The sequence below is a fragment of the Saccostrea echinata genome, unplaced genomic scaffold, assembly GCF_033153115.1.
Source record: "Saccostrea echinata isolate AGI-Se365-2 ecotype Australia unplaced genomic scaffold, CSIRO_AGI_Sech_v1 ptg000056l, whole genome shotgun sequence".
In the NCBI taxonomy this organism is placed as follows: Eukaryota; Metazoa; Mollusca; class Bivalvia; order Ostreida; family Ostreidae; genus Saccostrea; species Saccostrea echinata.
Genome location: NW_026889805.1, coordinates 21,213,651 through 21,231,182, shown reverse-complemented (window position 1 = coordinate 21,231,182; position 17,532 = coordinate 21,213,651). Strand labels below are relative to the sequence as shown.

At 36.1% G+C, this 17,532-nt stretch overlaps 1 protein-coding gene across 3 annotated transcripts in view; it reads right to left on the bottom strand.

The window, feature by feature from the left end:
* Nucleotides 1–12,831: 12,831 nt before the first annotated feature.
* LOC133173786 (formin-J-like) overlaps nt 12,832–17,532 on the bottom strand; it is a 133,237-nt gene continuing 128,536 nt past the window's right edge. For all 3 annotated transcript variants that reach the window (XM_061308824.1, XM_061308825.1, XM_061308826.1), the window contains one exon: nt 12,832–17,525. In XM_061308824.1, coding sequence (XP_061164808.1) covers nt 13,471–17,525 — 4,055 coding nt within the window. In that variant the 3' untranslated portion in view covers nt 12,832–13,470. The remainder of the gene's footprint in view (nt 17,526–17,532) is intronic.

Sequence of the window (17,532 nt, the reverse complement as noted above, 5' to 3'; positions counted from 1 at the left end):
CAGAGTCTATCAGATAAAGCCTCCCCCCCCCCCCCTTATACCGTCCTGTTTCTATTCTTATAGGTAACACACCACATCTAAATTGAGCAAGTATAGAACGATGACACTTCGGAATATTCATTGTTTCATATTCTCAGTTTGAAAATCAATCTTTACGGCTCGGTAGTTCTAAGTTTTGGGACGTTTTGGAGATCTTCATCTTCAATGAAGCTACAAAGCAGATGACATGTGTTCGAACACTAGTTATTCCCATGGAGTAAATGTAAACATGAAAAAGTACCTTTTAAGGATATCTGCTTCTCAGCTAGGAATGATGACTCTTAAAATTATTATTTAATTTAAACATATTACATATTTGAAATCTTTTTGTGCAACAATTTTCATTTCATGTATCTCGATACCATCCAGGGTTCTTTGATGCCTTGAAAACAGACTTGTAAAAAGATGACACTTGTACCCCCTAAAAGTACAAAAATAAATACATTTTTAGAGAAATAGAATTTCTTTGAATTAAGCCTTGGATATCAATGTTTATTAGCATGATACTAAATTAAATGTGATCTGTGATGTCTAGCTTTTTACATTATGTATTATATAGCAATTTAAGTGAATGAAGTAAAGTACCGTTTTAGAAGTATATATATTTAATTTTCTCCAAATGCCAAGACACCTACAATTTTTTTCCCTGAAATATATTGTTTGATCAATTTTCATTTGGAAAATGCGTAGCGAGTGCTTTTATGTACGCTTCTTGAATATGTTTGAAATATGACAATTTCCCTGTACAGTGTATTTGTAATTGTACCTTGACCTATGCAGGTCTCTAAGTGGCCTCTAAAATTTAGGAGCCAGCTGGCGCCTTATCAAAAAAATTTAGTCGCCAATGCAAATTTTTGGTCGCCAGGCATTTTTTTTAAGGCGCCAACTTTAAAAGTTAATAGTAATCAATATAGGGACCCATGATGTGACTAAGAAAAAACGTCCATTGCTAAAATTAATTTCATTTTCTTTTAAATTTCTTTTAGCTTTTTCAGAAAAATTGTTAAAAATGTTAAAATTTCTAGAATTCGACGATCGATAAGTCATTTTAAAATGGTCGCAAATTTGACGACTTATGGAAAAATTTTAGGCGCCAATCAAAAATTTTAGGTGCCATGGCGACTAAATTGGTCGCCAATTATAGGGCCCTGCTATGGAGAGACCGATCATAGGCATTTATGTCCGCTGTTCAATCCATTTCATTGATATGAAAATAATATAATTTGAACTCTAATTTCCCTGTCTAAAATGCTTAACTATTTTGAAGAAATTTGAAGAAATACCACGGGTAGATACTCATTACTTTGAGAATTCAGACATTTTTGTGAGCATTTTCAATTACTCAATTCCTGCTTTTCATAATCTGAGGATCGGACTACACCTTATTGTTAAGAAACAACTACTTAGTGTTTCAAGTTGCTTTGCCTCAACTTTCAAAAAAAATCTCTAGAGTGGAAACTTGCTGCATTTTCTATTATAAACTTAGTGTTGCAGAATATGCAACATTATTTGTTAATTTTCATGGAAATTAAGGTACAATGATACTCTGATAAGAGAGGTAACTCTTAATGACGTAAATGTCTATTATTTCTTTTATAGGTTTGTCAAGTTGAAATGTCTTTTGTTTAACTTGCCTCACAGGCTATGATATAATTGTTTGAATTTTACTAATAAATGCATTTTTTTTTCTCGAAAAAGCATAAGAGTTGAAACAACATTTTAAATGAGTGAGAGGGGATTTGTGAACCTCAATGACTTTATATTTTAACTGGAAAGCTGATGTGCAGTTATGAAAGGGTTGTCCTTCTTCATATTCCACGTAAATCAATCAAACAAGCAGGTATTTGTAACAGGTGATATATCGACCTAGATCATTTTGAAAGGCATAGATTGTTGTACTTCATCATTGTTTATCAAGAAAGGTATTTTATTTTTGCTAAACTGTGACGTCGTAATTTGGATTTAAGTGGCGATTCTGCCATAACAGAATCATCTTTGTGACTAGATGTAATTGAATGCCATTGAATTTTATGTTTGAAGGACCAGGTGCACATGCACTGATTTATCTCTTCAAGGACGGTTGATTTATATGGTCGTTCACTGAAAGAGGATTCTGTTGATGCAGACGATTGAAAAAAGTAATCAACGTTCTTGTCGTTTTTGAGATTCTTTCTCTCTCTCTCTCTCTCAGAGATGCATATGGTGCCATATGTGATGCAATGCTCTGAAATCTTTTTCACCTGGCACCAAATTGCAGAACACTAATATGGTGGTCCTTCGTACACATTATACCCCTTTTCTCGTTTTCTCTGCTGCTGATTTTCCTTTTATACAGATATAGAAATCAAAGATATTTATATTTCTATCAAATGTACACAAATGAGGTTTTTGTCTGCATCGACTGGGTGTTCTGTTTGACTTCAATAGAGCTTTGGCAAATTGTTAATATTTGGTGTTATATCTTCCATTGAATGGTTATCAGCTTGTTCAAACGTCTTTAAAAAAGTAACGAAAAAGGCGTACATTGGACTTGATTTATTTGTGAATTTATTTTAAATTTCTCATGTGATACGAAAGCTATCGATAACGGATGATCGACAAATGAGCTGTGGTTTGGAACCATTCTCAACAGAAATTTGAATCGGAGCCACGAGAAGAAAAAAAAAAACCATGTCCGAAGGTCTTGACACGGTTTCCTTTTCGAATTAAATGATAAAACTACACCAATTTTCTTGAAATGTGTTTACTTACAGGCCGGTAGGAAGCAATGTGACGGGGGGGGGCACAATCTATCAGAAATTCTTGACAATCGAAGAAACGGTCATCAGACGTTAATTATGAGGTAACACAAGTGTGAATTAGCTTTGTTTTCTGCAGTAGAGTATAGGCAGGCAACATTATTTAGGGGGAGAGGGGGGGGGGGGCTCCCGGTTCCTACAGACCTGAGTTTAGTTAAAAAAAATTTCAGTGCTTTATACGGATAGCTAATATTGTAAATCTTTAAACTTTTTCCATATTTCTATAGTAAAACTACATTAGAATTTTCATCTCCTTATAAAAAAAAACATTTTTGCATCCAGGAAATAGCACCAAGTTTCCAAAGTGCATTAAAAAGACATAATTTAACAGCTATTTTTTTGGACTTGATTTACTTGTTATATTTAAAAAAAAATCAAAGAATCAGCCCTGTGCATTTGTGTATGGCGTGTTTATAACCAAAAGTGCAATCCGTGTATACTAGTGTCTAATGGAGCCAAAAATCTTGAAATCATTAAGTGGATGATTCGAAATACTGTAAAAATTGTATATTGACTTGTTACTTGGAATATTAATGTTTTTCATAGGCTTCCATTCGTTGATAGGCTTCGGGCCCTTAGGAAGCAATTTCAGATGAGGTGACCATGGGGCAAAAAAATTTTCAGTTTTTTCCCGGGGGGATTACCAAGCAAAAATTCCTTGACACCCCCCCCCCAAGTCATCAGACGTTTTATTAAGGGGGGCACAAGCATAAAGTAACTATGTTTTCTATAGTATACTATATATCGGCAAAATTTTTGTAAGCACCCCCCCCCCCCTGTTCCTACGGCCATGGGCTTTCGATCGTGGATCTTTAAGGTTTTATTCCGGGATCTGTTTAGCTAGACTCCTCACTCTCGGATCTGTTCGAAGCCATGTCTTGTAATTTGTAAGCAAGGCAAGCAAACAGGACGAATCTAGAAATTTCAGAAACACAACAAAAATATTTCGGGGGGGGGGGGGGGGGACTTCTCATGAACAGGCCACTTTCCATCGTATATGACGCTGCTTTCTAGCTAGGGAATCCGTCTTTCCTAGGGTGGAGGGTTAGTCATTTAGGGATACTTTATTACATAAATTTCAATAACTCTGAATATCATTTGGGGTCCAGACACCCGCCCTTCTTCGGTGTTACAACATGTTTCACCTCAAAAACTACATTAGTGAATATTATTTTTATACCAATTTTTAAAAGTATCATAGACATACGTTTCCAGCGCTTGAAATAGTTACTCAATTATATAACGTTACATGTAGATTAAATTGAGATATAGAAAAGAATAGCATTTATTACCAAATCATAGTCCAATTGGGCATAAAAATATAACAAACATGTGCATTATTATTATTAATGCAATGCACATCAGAATACATAACAAATGCCTGATACATCGACAAGAGACAGCAAGAGTCGGTGCTATAGGATATACAGAAACCCACTTCTGTCTTATGTAGAATAAACAGATACATAATATATAGCGAAAAGTATAAAGATTGTATGTTAAACTGCAATGGACAGCAAGAGTCAGTGCTGAGGGATAGTACAAAGCATTAATTACGTATATTAATTTCAACAACTAGTTCTGCCCAATGCAGAGTATATGACACAGATCAAAAACTTAAAATACAGAAGTATTGAATCAAAAGTGAATTAAAAGAAAATAACGTCAATATCCACATGTGACTTTGAAATTGTTTTCAAAGTATACAATATACAAACCAAACAATCAAAATTTACAAAAGCTAAAAAAAAAATAAAATAAAATAAAAAATTAAACGGGGTGGTAGTGCTGGATCCGCCTTTCGCAATTTATTATCCAGTGGAAGGAGAATTCTCTATGATCAACACACACTAGAATTCTTTGGAATGGTCTGTAGTTAGCCAAAATCTTGATGTCAAACATAACCCTTACTTTAGTGTATCATCTATTTGGTGCCGGATAGTTCTGATAGTGTATTAACCTATACTGGGTTTACGGGGGCACGCCTTTCGTGACACCTCTCTCTCTCTCTCTCTCGTCCGAAGGGCAGGGGAACGAAAAAAAGCGATAGGGACAAGGCGAAAAGCGGGTAGGGATAAGGCGTTAAGGACAAGGCGAGAGAGTAACTTTGAAAAATTACTCGAAACGAAAATACAAGGGCTAGCAAATGAGATTGGCATCACACTTGTATTTTCGCCATCCTTGCTCCCCCTATCACCCTCGTGTCCGCCCCCCTCCCCCGCCCCCAAAGTCACCATCGAGATTTTGCAGCCTTTTCTTTTGGGCAAGGAACAATAATTAATACAGTCCTGTTCTTCTGTTACAAAAGAGTTTCCTGCCATCTCATGCAAGCCATTGTGTGCAAAGGAGAGAGAAAACATTTTCTTATTGCATTAAATGTGTATTTTAATTTAAACCAACTGATCACACAAATTGAGTTACGTTCCCAGCAACCGAGCGGTTTTTCTCTCTCTTTCTGATTGGAATATCAAAATATCAATCACTAGTATGATTCAAGGGTGTCTTTGTGGATTTAACGAATTTCCATATATATTTTATTCTGTCATATGTAAAGCTGGTTCTTTAAAGTTGTCCCTTTTTGTAGCGTGAGTAGGCAGATATTTTATTTTTAAGTATGTTCAGTTTAAAAAGGATGATAGAATTATAGAAGCAATTCTGTCTTGTCAGAGGATGTTGTTTAGGCTATAGATTGATTGATTAACAACTACAAAGACATTTTTCGCTTATCTTGAACGTAAAAACACTATTCAAAAGCCCAACAATGCATATATGAATATTTATTGTCGGCCCCCCGCGGGTTTTACGGCTGTTTTACAATGCGGTGCAATGCTGAACATGGCGGGCCAGGTGATAACAAGTGCTTCTGTATACCGCCACCGATTCATCTTCGATTTAAATATATTTTGAAATTTAAGGTTAATATCTTGCAAATTACTGTTAAGCAATCTGAAAAAGGGGGGCATTCTTCATTTGTTCCTCCCAATGATGCGATTTTTTTTTATCGAAATTGAATAAAAATGTTTTCTTGTTGTTTTTCTGTGAAAATTCTCTTTTGAAAAGCAAGTCCTTTGAAAGAAAGATATGAAAATGTGAAATATTTACTTAACGTCTGCGCTGATGGTGTTGTATATGTTCAATATTGATATTTACGTGTTCCCCTCATTGATAAGAGTTGTCCTAACAGTGGTGGTCTACATTTTGTCCACCCACCCGTAAGGGAATTGACCTTTTTCGGAACCACTGATTTCAAATAATGCGCTGTCCTATTGAAAGACGGTTAAAGGAGGGAAGAAAGGTAGCAATAGATGTAGTTAGCGTGCCGTATTATGAAAATTAACGTTACCTGGAGGGGGATGGATGGGTTGGGTAGAGGAGGGGGAGGGGTGGTGGACGTTACTATAACAATCTAAAAACTAGATGGAAGAGGAAGGCCATTTGCTAAGAAGTAAAGAATTTAAAATTGATAGATCATTACGTTTCCTTAAAAAATCCTATCTTTGCCCGTATGATGTACTAAATTTGCTAGAACTTCATTGACATCTCCTCTTCTTAGATGAAAGCGTCAACTTATATGTTATTTTATGTATAGAATTGCGAAGAGGGGACCTATGAATTTTAGTTAAGTATGTAAATTTATATTTAATAGACTGATTCCGCATTAACAAATTATAAAGTTATATATTTTATCGGGCAGTTAAGATCGGCATTTGATAGCTGATTTATTTAAAACTTTTCCTTAATGAATATTTCTTAAATCCGTTTCTACATCCGTGTTCTATAAATGTCCCTAATTGGGTCCTTCGTAATGTTCATCGATGATCGTCTAAAAATCTCAGACACTGTAAATGGGGTATCCAAATCAGCTGAAAGGGAGTAAAAAGCAGATTTACGTTTACGCGAGGCGATATTCATGACCGTTCTAATGATATAATTTTTCTGCTCTCCTAAATCGTCTTTAACTCCACCTTTTATTAACAAATCGATTTAATACATTTTAAAAATTCACTTTCTTGGTCGTTATCTAAATGTATTCAGCGCGTTTAACTTCACGCCCCTCAAATAAACACAACTTTTCTGAAATGATGAACAAACATTTCCTTGTTAAAATTTATACTGTATATTCTTTACTTCCCCAGAAGCGTATAAATCTCTTTAGTAAATACCTTTATTTCGTCCTTTGAGTACCCTCAATTAAAACTTTAACTTGACTATCATCAGAGGCACGCCGCAAATTACAAACGGACAAGAATTTTTGTATTCATAGCCCGCAACATTTATGAGATTGAATCTGATTCATAATCAAATACTATATGGACCACCCTATATATAATTTTTTTTTTCCCGATCATTTACAAAACTGATATTTTAAAACGCCTTATATAAACCAATGCGATTTATTTCCCTCTTTGTATTTGTTTATGGACAACATGATGAATTTGATACTATCAATAAAAGTTTTGTTAGCTCGTTGACTACAAGACATTCCAGGTTTTTTTCTTTATAATATACTCTGTGAATGGAGAGATATAGGGGGAATAAGTAGGCCAAAATAAGCACCCAAATTATAAAGAGGGCGTTGACAGTTTAAAAAAAAATAATACTGACCAATTTACACCAGGATAAAACTACGTCACTCCTAAATGACGGGTATATGTTATGAAATATGAAGCAATGTAAAGCAATCTTCAATTATATCCGCACTTAGACATCTAAAAGACGAATATATAAAGCAAATTATCTTCTGCTCTGATCTCTATTCACGACAATTCAATTTCCTAAAAAAAAAAAAAAAAGAAATCGATACTATTTATATATATTTAAAAATTCTGCCCCAAAAAGATGCAATTACTTTTTGCAAATTTAACGTAATCACCACTTACCAGTTGAAAAAAAAACCCCAAAAGAAACCAAAAAGTGTAAAAATGTAATTCATAAGAAAAAGGCGACGAATTTCACGTGTTTTAAAAATTGCACAGCCCTGAAAGGTGAAAGAAAACAATGTTAATATACATGTAATTACATTTAGTTAGAGAAATAATGAATTCAACAACGACAACTGTCTACATTTGTTAAAAAAATATTACTAAAACATGATCCCCGATCTAATGAAAACATATAAAATTATATCCAAAATTGTACTATTGGCCGAAATCCATACTCACGCATGTTATAATTTTTCACTATTGTTTGTGTAAATTTCTTTATACAATTGTAAAATTGTGATGAGAATACTGTATTCATCTCACTTGATTGTCTCATTGATAGAAATAAGAAGAAACAAATCACACCCCAGTATCTTCATTATCAGGTTTAACCTCGACTTTGACGCACACGAATTACCATAATGGGTTAATATATTTATAAATTCGAACAATTAAAACTTTAATTAGATGGCTTTCGAAGACCGTAAATTGACGTCTTCACTTTATAGATGTATTTCTTTTTAAAGACATATGAATCTTAATAGTTTTGAGGTTTATGAGAATTCTGAACTTTTAACTTTAATAATGTAATAATATATGTAAAATACAAGGATATGCACATCAAAACTTCTTTCAAACAGTGCATTTTTGTGAAAATAAAGGATGTAACTGGATATACTGATTAATGATATGGAATATTGATCACTGATGCAGAATATTGATCAAGAACGCGTGCTATCAATTAAATATGGGGGATATCAAGAAAGCGGGATATTTACAAATATTAAGCATTTAACAATTATTTCTGGAAACTTATGGTGCCACAAGTCAAAGTTAAAGGGGATATCCGACAAATTAAATAACGTTTTATTATGAAAATTCTTCGTGCATCTCGCCCACTGTGGCAATCAATCAATCAACCAGTTAATCAATAGGCAAATTTTGGGTAACTCTGCTTCACTTTTGCACAAGAAATTAGCCACCCGATGAGTTATGGTATGTCAGAAACATGTAGAAATTCCTGGGGGGGGGGAGAGATTTTGCATTCCAATTTTGCGTCAGTTTCTCAAGAATATCTTATGAAAGAAACAGGCTTGAAAGGTATATGTATTTCATGACGTATTACTCGTATATAAGTTCGTAGGCCCGACATTTTATCCACAAAGTTCATAGGCCCGACATTCTATCCACCAAGTTCATAGACCCAACATTCTATCCACCAAGTTCATAGAACCGACATTCTATCCACTAACTTCGTAGGCCCAGCATTCTATCCATCAAGTTCATAGGCCCGACATTCTATCCATCAAGTTTGTAGGCCCGACATTCTATCCACCAAGTTCATAGGCCCGACATTCTATCCACCAAGTTCGTAGGCTCGACATTCTACCCACTAGCTTCGTAGGACCGACATTCTATCCACCAAGTTCATAGGCCCGACATTCTTTCCACTAACTTCGTAGGCTCGTAGCATGTAGATAAGAGCTCGCAGGGACGAGGGTAGCTTCGCGACGCTCGCTGTGCTCGCTATAAATATGAACCAGATTATCAGAAACAAATTTCGTTATTTTTGAGCGTTTTTTTGTGAATTTTGACCCCAGGGCAGAGGTGCCCATTAAAAATATTTTAAATTATTCCTTAGCACAAAACCTAACAAAATTTGATCTTATATAGGGACAGGCCTGTCCTGAAGGACTTCTAGGCCAAAAATTCATGCAAAATTCGGTGCTTAAATGGGGGAAATGTTGTTTTAGCCAGCTTTAAAGGTTAAATCTTTAAAATCTTTAAAAATCTTCTTCTCAAGAACCACTGAGCCAGAAAAGCTGAAACTTATGTGGAAGCATCCTGGGATATTGTAGATTCTAAATTGTTCAAATCATGACCCCCGGGGGTAGGGCGGGGCCACAATAGGGAATCCAAGTTTTACATTGAAATATATAGGAAAAATTTTTAAAAATCTTCTTCTCAAGAACCACTGAGCCAGAAAAGCTGAAACTTATGTGGAAGCATCCTGGGGTAGTGTAGATTCTAAATTGTTCAAATCATGACCCCCGGGGGTAGGGCGGGGCCACAATAGGGAATCCAAGTTTTACATTGAAATATATAGGAAGAATCTTTAAAAATCTTCTCAAGAACCAGCAATTTTTAAAAAATGTAGGGTTCAAATACAAATTTAAAAAAGAAATAGATAAAGGGTAGAAAATATCTTATGAACATTGATGTTAAAATGTGACTTTTTCCTGAAAATTGTTCTCTCTTACAGGTCAAATTCTTTTGTGAAATGACACAATTGATATTTCTTTGATTATCCTATTTTCTTAATATTAAAAAACAAAAAACACACATTGTAACTGATAAACCTGTTCTCAGTTCTCATGCATTTAGGATATTCTATGCTACAAACGGATACTCCACGCAAACTGTAAATTTTAAAAAGTATCTTAAAAGGTTTAAGATTTCGTTAAAATTTAGAATTCTGAGAAGTAAAGCAAGAATTAAAATGCCAAAATTTGTAAACTAAACTAAGTTTCAATCTAATGTTACTCAAAGCTGTTAAAATAATGCAATCATATTATTCATACGTACACACCCCTTTGTCTCGAAGAAAGTGGCGACTCAGATCAGCATTGTGGCCCAAGGGCCTCTTGTTATCAAATAGAGACCAGACTACATCCGACAACAGGCGCGTAGCCAGAATAGATGTGATGTGTACGCAGAGAACGGCAGGAGGTTGGTTGGGGGCGGTCTTGAGCCCCCCCCCCCCCCAAGTGTTTAAGGGTTCTGGTCTGGCACGTAATATAGCTTTTGCCAGCCAGGAAAAAATTACAACTTTAAAAATTTTGTCAAGCAAGGACGAAAAAGGAAGATTGTCAAAATTCGAAGTCCTATTTCTTGAATATGTGTGTTTGTTGAAGGGGGGAAGGGGTGTCCATCTTTCACAAACCAAATTTTTATTAATACATTACCAAATTACCATGATTTAACAATGGTGCAACAAACAGTGGGGGTCCACCCTTTCAATGTACATTTTCAATAGTAAAAGGCTAGGTTTTGGGAATAAGTAGCTCCCTGATACTACGTGCCTGCTGGTGAGGACCCAGAAGCTCCGGAGTTTTACCAAATATTTCATTCATTTTCATGAAATATAAAAATTATGCCATTTAGTTTTTGTTTAGGAAATAAAAGACATAGTAATATTTATTGCTTTACCGAAAATTAATATTCCATGGAAACTTATTGTACATATAATTAAGGCTAAAAATTTAACCGATATATTAATTGGTATCATATAATCATTCTTAACGTTTAAAAACACGTATACGAAATTTTAATTGTGAACAAAAAAATATCGTATTGTAAAACATTAGATCATAGCATTCAACGATGTGACTGAAATTTAATTTTTCAAAGATCTTTAAAAAAAATATCAATGTATGATAGAACAATGACAAAATAATGAATGATTTATTTGGATTTGGATTTGGATTAAATAAAAGGATTGGATTTGGATTAAATAAAAGATTTCAAATTTTATCATACAGCCATAATAATTTAAAATTTAAATCGACACTGTATGACACAGAATAATTTGAAACACGAATATTTGTTGGATGGTACTGAGATTTTTTTCTCCGAATAATTCTCTCTTTTTTCTTATCTTTTTGTCTTTTTTTCTGAAAATGATGTGTACGCACTTGCGTATTTGCGTATAGGCAGCTACGCGCCTGGACAATGGTTAAATTGATTTCTGTTGCATTTCCAATAATTTTTAATGTATATCTCAATTAGCAATTGTCTTCTCTCAACTAGCTCGACTAAATATAACGAAACAAAATGTACATTTTCTCTCGTTGGTCCTTCCTAGCATTTCTTTAAACATATTCTCTTAAGATATACCAAAGAAATTATTTTTTATCCTGAAACAATTTTTACGCTCATACCTTAGTTTATTACAGTCGAAACAACTACTGATGATATAAATCCACTGACTATATTTTGAAGCATTGATGAATGACTCAAGTTGTATCTGTTAATGATATTATTGTATCATTAATTAACCATCATATTACGCAACATCATGATACAAATTTTTTCCACTAATGAGACAAATATATCATTAACGGAAGAAAAATCACATCCTAATCCTCCTATAAATATATCATTACAGAATTTATATCATTTAGTAGAATATCATTGTAACAGAACGTTACGCTGGCAGGCAAAAGTATTGAATCGATTTCAATGTAATATATTCATCTTTTCAAAACTAAATAAATTCATATGCAAAATGCACTGTCAATATTTTTTTTTTTTTTTTTTTTTTTTTTTTTACATAAAATAGTCCTTCTTTTAACATATTTTCCGACATTTCAACTCAACCATAACTTGAGACGTCATTTAAAATTCTCTTTATGTTAAAGTTTACTTCTTAACAAGCTAAAAATGCATTTTATTTCACATAACCTACAAAATTTCAGTGAGCAAAATATGAATTATTTGTCTATTCCATCCTGTTTCTTTAAAAATTAAAATTTATGACCCACTATTGAAGCAACGATGACTTTGAGGAAATCGCAAACATAGAAGGTGAATTATGTATAAAAGTCTTGAGTCATCTTCTCACACAAACAACCTTTCAATAGAACAACTACGGTCCAGTTTTGGCTCCCTATCAAATACGATGACACACGAGAATCGCTTCCTCGTAAATATACAAACCACCACTATCTATGGCCTTCATAATGGAAGAGCAGGTCTTTGGCAGAATTCATTTTTATTCCAACAGGTGTTGCGCTCGCAACATGACACTTTGATACGGTGATACCCAATCACAAAGAAAACCTCTTTTCAACTAGGTACTTAAAATTCTTGAGAAAAACTGTATGCATCTTTTTTTTTTAAAATATTTAGTAACAAGCAGACAATCACCCAAAGAGAGAAGGAAAGTTGTTTTTTCAACAGAACTGCAAAAATAAAATTATACGTGCCCCCTACCCCGGAATTAATCTTGAGTCACATTTCCTTATAGAACGGAACTTACTTTGTTTCAAGGAGCACAGGAGATCTCATAATTAATTTTGTACAAGTTTTAATTGATAATAACATTATGTAACAAAAAGGCAACAAGTAATGGTCAATGTATATGTGTAGTATTTTTTGACAAAAAGTTAATATAAGTTTACACGTATAACAAAATATCCAGTAGTATATGACGGAGTTGATAGAACAGATGACAACGATATTCACTGAAGTGGATTGTCTATGGAGATGAGCAACCTGTGTAGCTATGGAAGCACATTGTACATTGTCTGTGAAGTTTAAAATAAATATCATGGTAAATGCACTTTTTCCTCAACATCCCTTCTGTACTGAACAGTCAACATTCCGTTCTTAAAATAATCCTACAACATAATAATGGGGAATACAGACTCCCCTGTGTCAAATTACTTCTAGTTACATATGGTGTTTTAGCCACTATTTTAAATAATATCAATAAAATATACCGTCTTCATATGTGTCTATAAGTTTTTTTTTTAGCACTATTATTTTTTTTCTTCATCCGGTCTCACTTTCACACCGGAATTACGACACTACGCCTGCAACCTGGTCAGCGACTCGCATGAACTTGGGGATGTTCACGATTAGTTTGGCACTATACGGTCGTAGAGACAACCTATCACAGATTTTTTTTAGTCAAATTCAGTCTGTGTTCATTTTTTTGCTGTCTTTTTATCCGACGTCTTTTCGGCTGACTTTTTTGGGGATGTTTTATTGACGATGCGTTTAATGATGGAGCCTTTGCTGTTTGTGGTTATAGACTCTTCACCACTCTGTTCCGCCACAGTGGCGAGACCGCCATGAGAGTCAGATTTAGGAGACTTTGCAGATGATTCTGGTTTGACCTTGCTTCCACCGATTCTACTCATAAATGATTTTGTTTTACTTTCTGCTTTTAAAGTTTCTTTCTCGGGAATTGGATCCTCATGATAAACAAGTTTATTCGCTGAACGCTGTGGAAGTCGAAGACTTCCATGTCTAGTTAGAGGCGAAGTCGTGGAAGATTTTGTAACGTTAGAAGACCTGGCTCTGTCGGCTACAGAAGAAGACGGCGTAGTCACAGGCTTTGGAGCTACTGTTGTTTTTGTGGATTTTGGCTTTGAATTGGCGCTTTTTTCATTGTGTTTTACTGAAGTTACGACTGAGGCGGGTTTTATAGCTGGTTTATTAGCGGATGAAGCAGTTCTCGGTGGTGGAACGGGTGGGGGTGTATCACTGGTTTCTTTTCGGGCCTGAGACGAAGCAGTGGGAGACATAAATGACCGCCTGGGCGCTTTAGTAGACGTAGTCGTAGAAGTTTTCGTCGTATCTACAGAAGTTCCCAAAGACGGTCTCGATGATTTTGGTAGACGCAATGACTGGGTTCTGGAAAATCCTTTGCTGGGCGAAGAAGAAGCAGTGAGACGTGCTGTCACACTTGCAGCAGTTTTGGATGGGGAGGTGTGAGAAATATTATGATGAGCTGGAGTTGTCGGCCTTGAAGCCCCATGAGCTGGCGTCGTAGGACGAGATAAAGGATGAGGCGTCGTTGAACGTGAATTTGGTTGACTGACATTAGAAGAAACTTTTCTTTTCGGACTGGTCTTTGCATGAGTTCCACTTTCGGATATGCCACTAACAGAAGATGCAATGCTTGTATTTGATTCGCTTGTGCGAGATTTATTGAGATTTGTTGTGCTTTTTCTTGCAGATTTGTTTCGGTTCGAGTCTGATCCAGCAGAACTCGGACGGCCTTTAGTTGTGCTGCTTGCAGTATTACGCATATAACTGGGAAGTTCCTTTGTCTTATGGGACAATCTTTCCACATTCTCAGGAGTAGCTAAAGGTGCCATTTTTACCGACGAACCAGGACTTTGTGATTTGTTTTTCACTGTATTTTCAAGGTCAATATTCTCGCTCCAGACGTCTTCCTTTGACGTGCCGTGTCCGCTGTCTGGGGATAAAGCTGAATATTCAATAGATGAGTCAAGATTGGATTCTTTATTTAGGTTTGTTGTTGTAGCAACCACAGCTTCTGTCCAGGACTCCGTCCTCTGTTTACGAGCATCCAGCTCTGACTGCTTTTGTACGGTTTCGTCTATGATCTGTTTAGGTGGTACGTTCACATCCTCATGAGATACACTTTTTGAAGCCTTAAGATTGAACAATTTTCGCGGGAATGTCGGTGTTAATTCTGATTCAAGTGTACTACTCAATGACGTCCGCTGAGACACAGTTCCAGACATAGTCTCAAATCCCTCATCACGAGCACTGTCACTACTGCTGGCGTAGCTACATCGAGATCCAATGTCGTTCCTCATCGATGTAGAATCACTGCTGCTCTCTGATTTGTGAACTATAGGTATTCCATGATGAGAACGAGGACTACCAAGAGAATGAGTCTCAAAAGTGAACGAATCGTTTGTTTTCGTGAATCGAGGTGATATAGGATTTTCTTGGTCAGAAAGATTGTCATATACACTTTTACGTTGTGTAGAGCGTTTCTGTTTCCATTTTGACATGATGGCCATCGGTGAAACGTCGAATTCATCTGCAGGCTGTACCTGAATATTCAGTTTGTCCGATTGTGATGTATTCACAGAACTCTTTTCAGAATTCAAGCCTCGTTTCGGAAGAGTTGGCGTATCTGTTATGGAGTTCTCTACAGACAAGTCTTGCAAAGCAGAGTTCCTACGTTTTTGTTCCGGAGAGGAAGCGTCTGCTTCGCTGTACGGGGTGTCACATCTGAGGGTTTCAGTCGATGTACTCGTAGATTTGATTGATAAACGACTAGAACTCTTGGGACTGTCACTTTTGGAGCTGGATGGTCTCCTTGGGGAGGAAGTTCCATCAGGAATGTTATCAGTATCACTGTCACTGCTTGGAAAATATTTGGCTCCTCTTTTACTCTCCGAATCAAGTCGTCCAGCACTTCTTCGGAATTTTATCTTTTCACCGTTCACAATCTGCAGATTAACAAGTGAAAAACCTTCCTTTTCACTTACTGCCTTGCGGGCGACAGATTCATCATATGATTTTGACCTGCTCATGCCATGTTCTTTTAGAGCCTCATCAACAGTGTCTTTTTGTACATCACTTTTCCAACGTCCGTCCGAGGCAGATCGATCTTTATCACCAAAACGTTTATTACGAAATTTTCGATTCGCAGCCATTTTAGCTGCTTTGCTTAAGTTCGACGAGTCTTTTTTAGATTTCTTTTCAGTTTCTACTTTGTTTTCGCTTAAAGTTTCATTATTTTGTCTTGACCGACGGGGAGGCACTTCGGGGGGTGGAGGAGAACCTGGTTTGATATTTTCTATTTGGGGAGGTTCCCCTGAGCTTTGTGAATTTTTCATATTATTCACTTCAGTTTTATTTGAATGTAATGCCTGTTTGACATCATCAAGGGATAAATTGGACCGCTGTTTTCGTATTTTACGTTTTGCTTTCAATGCTTCACTTTCTCCACCTGTATTTGAATCTTCGGATTTCGACACAGGAGTCACTTGGGCTTGAACAGCGGTTTCAGAACCAGAAGTTTCGCTTTCTTTCACTTCTTTCTTTGATTCAGAATCTTCTATAGCTTTGAGGACCTGATCTATGTCTTTTCTGTCCAAGTCACTCATCCAGCGCCGATTTAACTGTGTTTTGACAGAAACAGATACCTTTTGGCTATCATCTGATGCTTTGCCAGCACCTAGATTAGCGTTGTTGTTGGCTATTTCAAGTAGATGCTTGATTTCTGAGGGGTCTAAAGTATTTCTTTTACTAAGACGTCGAGCCATTTGAGATCGGGCTCGTTCCACCGCATTTTCAGATTCTCCCTGAACATCCTGCTTGGATGCCTTTTCCAGTTCTCTTGTTGGAGTTTCTAGTCGCGATTTTTCGTCGATGATTGGTAGATTTCTGTTTCCTTCTGTCGGTGTGATCCCAGTTCTCCATCTTGTTCGTTGTTCTTCTGAAGTCTCCTCTTTTGGTTTGGTTGGTGTGATGCTAGTTTGTGTTTCGGGTGTGGGAGATGCTGAATCTTTTCTGCCTAGTTTTCTTTTGATTCTATCTACAACACTTTCAGTGTCCTTAGACTCATTCGAAGCTTTCGCAGAACTTCGAGTAGTTTTGTCATACATGCTCTTTGTTCGCCGGAATGGCACATCACTTGTATCAAATTCGTTTATGCCCGATTTTTCAACTAAAAGTGTAGAAGCGCGTTTGATTTCTTCTGATTGTTTAGAAGTATCCACATTAGGAGAAGGTGCACGTTCTCTATCAAACACTTCCAGCAGATTTCGGTTTTCTTTTCGTTCCTGTCGTCGTCGACGAAGGGACCCATACCGCTCAAACTGAGGCTGGTCAGAATTGTCATCTGGTTGTGTAAGAATGTTCATTAATGACTCATTTTTATTTGCACCCTCAGACTTTCTGAAATCCGTCGCATCTTCAAGACTGCTACAGGTACTTTCTGAATCTGCAAAGTCGTCTTCTTCTTGTCTCTTTTTACTGCGCATGCTCCGTCTTCCAAATCCTCCTCTAACAAAGCCAGGTTTTGCGTCAGTGACATTGTCATTCCCATCCAGGTTAACCTTTTTAACTTTCGTGACGGAAAAGTTACTGTCTCCAAACTTTCGATTCGCAAATCCACTTCGAACGTCAGCAAGTAACATGTCCACAATAGATCCATCATCATTGTTGGCATTGGCTTGAGTTTGATCAGGATTGGCACGCATTTCAGCTGAAAA